Source organism: Miniopterus natalensis, chromosome X, assembly GCF_054644295.1.
Source record: "Miniopterus natalensis isolate mMinNat1 chromosome X, mMinNat1.hap1, whole genome shotgun sequence".
Lineage (NCBI taxonomy): Eukaryota > Metazoa > Chordata > Mammalia > Chiroptera > Miniopteridae > Miniopterus > Miniopterus natalensis.
Window position 1 is genome coordinate 26,085,711 of NC_142103.1, and position 10,539 is coordinate 26,096,249.

Genomic DNA, 10,539 nt, shown 5'->3' on the forward strand with positions numbered 1-10,539 from the left:
TGCATGCCCTTTTGGAGTCCTGCTACCCAGGAGATAGCACAGGGGATTTTAGTAATCAGAGAGCAGGACTGGTTTTCCCTTGAGCATAGATGTGTGTAGCTTCTGAAGTCTAGGATTGAAAGCTACTTTGACATCATCCCTCCAAGCCAATACATAAATAATTTCTACAGCACCTATTAGAGAGGCTCACCCAGTCTCTGCCTGTGTGCACCTTTCCATTAAAATGCTGATGATCCTAGCACCTTTTGGCTCTGATAGGGAGAACAGTCTTTGTCCTTCTACCTCTTGGCCCTTTTTTCCCTTGTCTCCATTCTGCCTGCTGAAGAAGCATATTTCCTAGCACAAACCTGGGTCCTTTGAGCTTTGAAAATCCTTTCTCTTTTGTTGTAGATGACAGATCTGGCAGCCAAAGCAATTATTCAAAGTTCCATCCATATAATTTTTTACTTTCTTCCTTTTGGCCTTGGTTTAGTGCATCAGCTTTGAAAATATCATCCCATGGTTGATGCTGGGGTTAATGAATAACTAAGAGTGCTCTACTTTTGCAATACGGGGCAAGTTATAAAGATGGAAATATTTTGCTTTCTGGGAGATGCAAGTGGCTTCTTTGGTATGTGCTGTAAGTACGTTTTTTTCTCTTTGGAAACTTTGAACATTTCTATCAGCAAGTCAGAATCCCAAATAACCATGGGCGCCAAATTCCTAGCTCCAGAGGTCAAGGTCTAAAAGTGGTCATCTGATAATTGACTTCCTATCAACCTCTGTGACTTTTATGGAAAGAAGACTCTGGTGACAACGTGGAGATTGGATAGAAGGGTAGAATCAGTATGACCTGTTAGGAGCTGGTAAAGTAGTTCAGGCCATGAACTGAGGCAGTTACAGTAGAAAGGGAGAGAAAAGAGTTTTGATTGGTATTTAAGAGATAGTACTCTCATTAGATAAGGGAAATGAAAATGAAGGAAGCACCAAGGATGACTCCTAACTTTCTGGCCTGGGAGTCTCAGTAGATAGTGATATAGGATAATGATGAGGTACAGGCTTGAATCCTAGGGAGATGTGTTTACCTTTGGAAAGTTTAGATTTCCAAATTCATATTGAGGAATGTGTGGAACATTCTGGTGGATATATCCAATAGGTAGCTGGACAAATGGTTGTAAACACAGGAAAGCAATCTAGATTTGAGTGTATAGTTTTGTGTGGTGGCAGTTGTGTTCCTCGGAGTGGATGAGATAACTCAGGAAGAGAATGGAGGGCTGTGGAAGGATTCCTGCTTTGACTCCATGGATTTCTTCTTTTTGAACACATGTCCATGGTCATTGGATTCTACAGCCGAATTCCTTACTCCACGGCCTTCTACTCTTACCTGCTCATGAATCTCACATCATATTTTCTAGTTTCTGCTCTAATAATTAAGTAATTAAAAAAATAACATGAATGAGTGTAAAATAATAGTGTAAGATGTCTTGCAATTTAGAAAGGATTCTTTAGATGATACTGATGGTGACAGAGATCTGAAATACAAAATGTTATGCTTTTATCTTCCTGTTTTTTGAAAATACCCCTGTGGCTTCCATATGTTGCATTAATTTCTACTTATGACCTTGTATATGGCCATATAAACCACCACCCCTCCATTCAACTAAACATATCCTGTGAAAATTATTTTTCTTTTGTCTTTTATCTAAATAAAAGTACTGGTATTCTCTCATCTCATTTTTACAGAATTTTAAGAAAAATGTCAAATTAAAAATACCCCAAATTCTAATCTACAAAAAATAATGTAAGCAGAGGGAGTACTCCACTAGCTTATCTGAGGATCCTTCTCTCTCCAAAAGGCTGCCTCTGGTTCAAATAAAAAGAAAGTCAATTTTCATAAATTGAATTTATTCACTGAGTTTTCATATGTCGCTATTACATCTAAATGACAGTTCATGTCATTATTTCTATGGACCCAGCAAGCCACATTTCCTACTCCTTATCCCTAGATGTTTCATTGGTTTTCAGGGAAGAGAGACCTCGACAAGGCCCCTCATTAGCACACCATTAAATGTTTTCTATTGTTTTACTAATCATAATGGGCAATTATTAGGTGTTTCTGGTTCAAAGTTTTCATCCAGCTAAGATCCACAATGGTTCTTTCACCTCATTTCTTATAGATTACCATCCTTCCAAAATGCCACTGTTCCTCTCTCTGGTTCTGTTGATATTTGGGCTTCATTGTGCACCACTTAACAGCTCTGAAGGCAAAGTAACCACCTGCCATTCCCCCCAACAAAATGCCACTCTCTATAAGATGTCATCTATCAATGCTGACTTTGCATTCAACCTGTACCGGAGGTTCACTGTGGAGACCCCAGATCGGAACATTTTCTTTTCTCCTGTGAGCATTTCTACAGCTTTGGCCATGCTATCCACTGGGGCCTGCTCCAGCACCCAAACTCAAATTCTGGAAAGCTTGGGGTTCAACCTCACAGATACTCCAATGGCAGAGATCCAGCAGGGCTTTCAGCACTTGACCTGTTCACTAAACTTTCCAAAGAAGGAGCTGGAATTACAGATGGGAAATGCCCTCTTTATTGGGAAGCAGATAAAACCATCACCAAAGTTCTTGGATGATGTCAAAAACCTATATGAGACTGAAGTCTTTTCTACCAACTTCTCCAATGTTTCTGCAGCCCAGCAGGCAATCAATAGTCATGTGGAGAAGCAAACCAAAGGGAAAGTTGTGGGCCTTATCCAAGACCTCAAACCAAGCACCATCATGGTCCTGGTGAACTATATTCACTTTAAAGGTAAGTGTCTAAGATGTCCATTTTTAGTTCAGTGATCTGATAGTTTGGTGGGGCATTGGGAGGAGCTCATGGTCTCTTCTCACTAACATCAGTAGGTATCCTTCATACCATAGTGACCCGCTCCACTGGATATAGCTGTGTGTAGTTTTGGATGTTCTAGAAGGGACACATAGCTCTGTGGATGAGACCAGAAATTTTCTAGGGAAAGGGCACTTTCAGAGACGTGAGTAACAATGGTATGATCATCCTGCTCACATCTAGCTAGAGCATCATGGTTTCCAAAAGATTTTGTGATTTTGCTGTGCATTCTTAGGCATGTTACATACATACTTCTGTCATTTACTATGCACCCACTATGCACCAAGCACCATGCTATGTGTGTGGTTTACACACATTGTCTCATCTGATCCTTACAAGTGCCCAGGTTCACAGAATTACTAAGTTTCAGAGCTCGTATTCTCACCCAGGTTTGTCTGATTCTAAAGCTGGTGCTTGTAACAACAAGAATCATGTAACTCTTTTCTGAAGGTGCTGTACCCAAATGATATCTCCTGGTTCTAAAGCACATGTCAGCCATGTTTGGTGGAGGAGTGAACAATTCTTGGCCACAAACCACACACTTGTAGACGGATAAAACGGCAGAACAGATCTTTTGTCTCATTTCACCCTGTGTGTTGGATGTGCTTATACCTTTTTACGGAAGAGGAAACTGTGGCTCTGATGGGTTTAGTGTAAGTATAGTGGTTTTGAACACAGGTGGAACATCTGTTGAATGTGGAGTTCAACATTACTGGGTGTGACTCTTGGCTCTACCACTGGCTAGCTAGGAGATCATGTAAAGACACTTTCTCTCCTTGAACCTCAGTTACTCATTTGTAAAACTGGTTAAAAGTAGGTACCTACCTCTGAGGTGGTCTTAAATACTAGATGAGATGGCTGATGGAAAAGCTCAGACTGGTACTAATACTGGTTTAAAACAAACAACTTTTTTCTTTCTTTCTTTCTTTCTTACTGAATAAATTTGTTTCTTTTTTATTTTATTTTATTTTATTTTATTTTATTTTATTTTATTTTATTTTATTTTATATTTTATTTTATTTTATTTTATTTTATCTTTATTGTTGAAAGTATTACAGATATCTCCCATTTCCCCCCTCTATTGATCCCCTCCACCCTGCACCTGCCCCCTCCCAGGCCTTCGCCACACTACTGACTGTGTCCATGGACTATGCACACATGCATATAAGTTCTTTGATCATCTCTCCCTACCCACTCCCTCATCCCCACCTTCCCACTGAGATTCATTAGTCCGTTCCATGCTTCTATGTCTCTGGACCTATTTTGTTCCTCAGTCTATTTTGTTTATTAGATTCCACATATGAGTGACATCAGGAAGAATCTGAATCAGGAAGAATCAGAAAACCTGAATAGGCCAATAACAACTGATGAAATCTAAGCAGCAATAAAAGAATTGCCAGCAAACAAAAGCTGGGGGCTTTACAAGGGAACTTTCTAATTCTTTTATTTTTTAAAAAATATATTTTTATTAGGGGGGTGGGACAGGGTGGAATAGGTCATTGGGGAGAAAAAGGGACATCTGCAACATTTTTAACAACAAAACATTAAATTTAAAAATTAAAAAAAATATAAATGTATATATTTTATTGATTTTAGAGCGAGAAAGGGAAAGTAATAGGGTTACATAGTTTACTAAAAATGTTTCCTGCTTTTTGGGATAGGCCTGTAGTGCTATGAAATTTTCTCTTAGGACTGCTTTCACTGTGTCCCATACATTTTGGGTTGTTGTGTGTTCAATTTGTTTCCAGGAAGTTTTTGATTTCTTTCTTAATCTTATTGGTAATCCATTTATTGTTTAATAACATGCTATTTAGCCTCCATTTGTTTGAATGTTTTTGAGCGTTTTTACTGTAGTTGATTTCTAATTTCATGCCACTGTGACCTGAGATGCTTGATATGATTTCAATCTTCTTGAACTTGAAGAGACTTGTTTTACATTCAAGGTTATTATTGATAGACACTTATCTTGTTCTGGAGACTTCTCTTGTTCTTTCATTTGGGGCTTGTTAATTCTTTATGCCTATGTTTCTCTCTCTTTCTGCTTCTAATTATAGCAGTTCTTTTAACATTTCTTGCAATGCTGGCTTGGTGGTGATAAATTCCTTTAGCCTTTTGTTGTCTGGGAAGCTCTTTATTTCACCATCTCTCTTGAATGATAGCCTTGCTAGATAGAGTAGTCTTGGTTTCAGATCCTTGTTTTGCATTGCCTTGAATACTTCATGCCATTCCCTTCTGGCCTGTAGAGTTTCTGATGAGAAGTCAGCTGACAGCCTTATGGAAGTTCTTTGTAGGTAACAGATTGCTTTTCTCTAGCTTCCTTTAAGATTCTCTCTTTGTCTTGAGTTCTTGGCATTTTAATTATGATGTGTCTGGGCATGGGCCTCTTTGGATTCTTCTTTCTTGGGACTCTCTGTGCCCCCTAAATTTGTGTGACTTTTTCCTTGACCAGGTTAGGGAAGTTTTCTGCCATTATTTTTTCAAATAGATTCTCCAAACCTTGCTTACTTTCAGCTCTTCTGGCACTCCTATGATGCAAATATTGCTACATTTCATGTTGTCCCACAGCTCCCTTAAACTGTCCTCATTTTTCAATTGTTTTTTCTATTTGGATCTCTGATTGAGTGATTTTATCCACCCTATCTTCTAATTCACTGATCTGATCCTCTGCTTCCTCTAATCTGATGTTTATTCCTTCCAATGTATTCTTTATTCCTGCTATGTCATTCTTAAATTCCTCCATAGTTTCCCTTTCTTTTTTTATGCTGTTGAGCATCCTTACAATCAGTATTCTGAACTCTGTATCTGATAGATTGCTTGTCACAATTTCATTTAGCTCTTGTTCTGGTGACTTCTCTTGTTCTTTCATTTGGGGCTTGTTTTTTGTCTCCCCATTTTGGCTGCCTGTTTGGGTTTGTTTCTATGTATCAGGTAGATATTCTAGGACTCTCAGTCTTTTTGGATGGTCTCTGGTGTAGGCCAATGTCAGACAGTTTTTGACTGGCCCTGACTACCCTGTTTGGAGCTATCAACAACCTTTGGCTTGAGGTCTCCTCTGCTGGGGCTGGGTGCATTTGGACAGAACCAAGATGCAAACCAAAGTCTGCTTTTCCAAGGCCTGGGTCCAGAAGCAGCTCAGGCAAAGACCCAAAACACTCTGAAGTCTGCCTCTGCCTGCAGGCTTATTAATCTGATTCTCTTAATGTGTCTCCAGCTGTAGAAACTCCACAGGGTGGGAGGAGAGGTTTTTCCAGCAGGGTCAGGCAATTGTTCCCCACCCAGCAAAGGCAGAAAATTGTCTGCCTGAAAAAGATGTCCTCTGCAGTATGGGGGAATGACTCAGCACAGAAATTCAGAAAGGTGCCCTCTGAGCTCTATCTCCAGAGCCCACAACCCTAGATTCTCTTCACACAGCTCCAGTCCACTCTGCCCTCCCCCTGCTGGAGTCCAAGGTGAGTGGCTGCACACAAAACTTTGTGAGTTGGCCCTTTAAGAGGGTGTCTGCATTGCCAGCCATTTCTTCCTTGCAGACAGAAACACAGCTACTTTTCACAGCCAGATGTTATTTGGGTACCTTTTTCAGTTCTGGTGATCTTGGCTGGGAAGCCCAGCCTGAGTTTTAGGCCCCAGAGTCCTCAGTGTGAACCCCCTACAGCTGAGATATCCTTCCAGATCTTCAGTTGCTGCCTATGGGAGCCCAGCCTGCCCTCTTGTACCTCCACACTTCCTACCAGTCTCTATGTGGTCTCCACTTTTATTCCTTGGTTATGAGGGTGCTTTCCAGCTCGTGTTCAGTTGCAGTTGATTATTCAGGATGTTTTTTCTATATTTTAGTTGTAATTCCAGTTTGGTCCCAGGAGAGTGTCAGTGTAGCTTCCACTTAGTCTGCCACCACCTTTAATCTCCTCTCTTTCTGTATTTCAAGCCCAGTGGGCAAATCCTTTTGATCCATCCAAGACAGAAGAGGGTTCCAGCTTCTTAGTGGACAAGACCACAACAGTGCAAGTGCCCATGATGCACCAGATGGAACAATACTATCACTTGGTGGATACGGAGCTGAACTGCACAGTGCTGCAAATGGACTATAGCAAGAATGCTCTGGCACTCTTTGTCCTTCCCAAGGAAGGCCAGATGGAGTGGGTGGAAGGGGCCATGTCATCTAAAACACTGAAGAAGTGGAACCGCTTACTGCAGAAGGGGTAAACATCTTAGATGATGTGAGAAGTTGAGGGTGGGCATAACCATACAGGTAAGATTGAGTTCAGCAGAAAGGCAGAGGCAGGAGAATCACCCTGAAGTACTTAACAGTTGTGTGATAACCACTAAAGTAAACAGAGAACATACTTTGTGCCAGGCCCCTTGCTGGGCACTTTACATACTTTATTTCATCTAAGCACATCAACAAACCAGCAAGAAAGATAGTATCATAGAAATTTTTCAAATGAGAAAGTCAGGGCTACAAAGATAAAATGAACTCTCCAAAGTCAGCCAGCAAGTAAATTGATGCCTTCCCAGAGGCCAGCTAATGTTTGGGGGAAGGGTAAGATTTTTACATTAAGATGTGGGATGGACAGCCATAATGGGCTGGGAGTGCTGGATGGAAAACAATAGAATTATCCATTTGCTTTTGTCACCCATTGAAATTCATGCCATTGGGTCCTCAACCTTGGCAATACCCCAGATATATTTCTTCTTGATTATAAGTGAATCACATCTCCCTACTTCCAGTGCTGTACTCCAACATTGGCTGATCCAAAGCACATTTCTTCCAGGATAACTTCTGTGGTTTTGGTGCCATGTGTTGACTCACATAGCAATGATTGTTAATATCTTGGGGAGGATCAGAGTTCAATATAATACTATGGCAACAGAGAGAGGAAGGGAATCATGAGTTTAGTGTGCTGATAGTCGTGTGTTCCCTCCCCCTCCCCCCACAGGTGGATTGACTTGTTTGTTCCAAAGTTTTCCATTTCTGCTACATATGACCTTGGAACCATCCTTCTGAAGATGGGCATCCAGGATGCCTTTGCTGACAATGCAGATTTTTCTGAAGTCACAGAGGACAATGGTCTTAAACTTTCCAAAGTAAGTTGGTAGATTAGAGTCCTTGAATGTATGAGCTGGAAGGGCTACTGAGAGTCAGTTCATTAATGAGGATTCTGAAGCATAGGGAGGCAGAATGACTCCTCTTAGGGCAGGTTCACCCCAAGGTTATTGTTATTTTTCCTAAGCAAGTCACTGTAACAGTTACTTCCATTCATGACTTTCATGTCCTAATGATTCTGATGGAAGAACTTAATGATCAGAATTGACACTGATGAGATACAGATCTGGAGGAAATGGTGGGAGCAGGGGAAAGCTTAAGAAGTGACTTATAGCCCTGGCCAGTGTGGCTCAGTTGGTTGGAGCATTTTGTACATCTAAGGGTAGTGGGTTCAATTCCTTGTCAGGGAACATGCCCAGGTTGTGGGTTTGATCCCAGGCCTGGGCATATATGGGAGGCAACTGATTGATGTTTCTCTCTCACATTGATGTTTCGCTCTCTCTCTAAAATTAAAAAAAAAAAAAAAATTAAAAAGTGATGTATAGAGGCTGAAAGCCATGGAGAAAGACATGGTTCTCTGACAGCTAGCTCTAAAATAACCAGATATTCATTAATTACACTTAGCCAAGTAGCCTTCATATTCTAGCACCATCAACATAGTATGATAAAGGAGTAGTTCCTTTTTCATTCTCATTGCTTGCTTCCAAAGTATTCCAAAGACTATTCCTGCATCTTGAGGGGATCAGCAGTGTTTGTTCTCCCCCTACAGGCTGCCCACAAGGCTATGCTGCACATTGGTGAAAAGGGATCCGAAGCTGTAACTGTCCCTGAAGTCAGATTTCTGGATCAGGCTGAGATAACTCTCCTTCACCCTATCATCCAATTAGATAGATCTTTCCTATTGTTAATTTTGGAGAAAAATACCAGGAGCATTCTCTTTCTAGGGAAAGTTGTGAACCCAACAAAGGTGTAGTTGGGAAAGAGGCTGTTTGCTAATTGCATGTACTTATTGCTATGGGAAATAAATAGTATAGCCTGATATGATTATGTGGGCTGGATGTGCTTTCCTTTGGGCAGGGGTAGAGATTGGATCCCAGTTGAACTACACTGGATGTGAAAGAGGTCACACCTGTGACCAAATATTCAGATAGTCCATGATTAACTCATTACCCAAAGCACAGGAAGTCCCCATGTCAGTGCATTACTCTTTATCAGAAATCTCCCCACTTAGTTAGCTCCAAGGAATTTGACTGGGCTGGCAAATGCTCCCTCTTCTGCCCTCCAGAGAATAGTTGAAATGCAAATCAAGTTCTTATATCCCAGTATTCTAATAATAAGATAAATGAATATAAAACAATGCAAATACAGTAGATTATATGCGAACTTCTCAACCTCCTTCTTTCCATCCCATCAGAATAGTTCTTTGTGTACTTGTCAGAACTGTCATCAGTGAATTGTAAAAATGTGCTTCTACTAGAGGACTGAGTCACAGACTGAGAGTTACTGCTAGGAATATAGCTTTTGTGACTTAACAAGTATGGGACAAAAGAACAAGAGAAACCAAGATCAACTTTTCTATACAAGCCCACCTCTCCCTCAAAAATTTTCCTTATTGGTGATTTATAAGCTTGGAGTGGAGAAATATAGTCATTCATTCATATCATATCTCATAGCCCTTCCTTTTCTATATTATAGTCAGACTCCTTTCCAAATGTTCCACCACTATACTACTTCACTAAAGTACAAATCTCCTGATTAGTTTGTAATTTTTGTCTACTTTTACCAAAGTTTAATATCTCCCTATTCCTAGATCCTCCCACAACCTCCCCTTGCCTGTGCATGCCATCCTACCTGCCTCAACAATCAAACTAGATTTCATCTTAGACAATTTGTTTTTAAAGCCGAGTATTAGAATTCAGTGCACATAAACAGGACAGTGCATGTTAATGATGTGGTATTTGAAATTCTAGCCCTAAGGTGAAACTCTTCAGTGACAGGGAAATAATAACAAATGCATATGCATTTTTTCAGATATTGAGCTTAAAGATTGAATTAAATATGTATGTCTAGAAAACTATATAGCTCATATTCTAGTGTTTTCTTATTAGACATATTTGCCTGGAGGCTTGCTTATTCTTGGTATAGTTTACATTTTGGTTTTATGGATAAGAAATTGGAAACCCAAAGAAAGAAAGTGACTTGTAGTACAAAAAATTCATTGCTAACATAGAGTTTGGTTTCACTGAAGTTACATTACAATCCTGGCTCTGTTACTTATACTGTTTTGTGATCTTGGACAAGGTACTAAAGCTTTCACATCTTATTTTCTTCATCTGTAAAATGGGAATACTAATAATATCCATGTCATCAGGATTTTGTAAACATTCCATGCTGCAAAATATCACAGAGCCAGACATCTGACAAAAAGCCTTGTAAATATTAGTAGTTATTCCTTTTGGTCAACATCAGACAGTGGGCTGGTGTCAGAACAAAGGTTGCAGTGTGGGTGTCCTGGTTTGCACATTTATGTTTTCTAGTTCAGGCCCTATCTCCAGAAGCCAGAGTAAATGCCATACGGGCCCCTTACTAAACCTTCCCAAATGAGTTGGATGAGAGGTTGTTCTGGGA

At 40.2% G+C, this 10,539-nt stretch overlaps 1 protein-coding gene across 1 annotated transcript; it reads left to right on the forward strand.

Annotated features, from left to right (window-relative positions):
• Positions 1-567: 567 nt before the first annotated feature.
• On the forward strand, positions 568-8,884 carry SERPINA7 (serpin family A member 7). The gene is made up of 5 exons (XM_016206386.2): positions 568-619; positions 2,157-2,792; positions 6,793-7,066; positions 7,805-7,952; positions 8,681-8,884. Exons 1-5 carry the CDS (start codon positions 568-570, stop codon positions 8,882-8,884), a joined length of 1,314 nt encoding a protein of 437 aa, XP_016061872.2.
• The last annotated feature ends 1,655 nt before the right edge of the window (positions 8,885-10,539 follow it).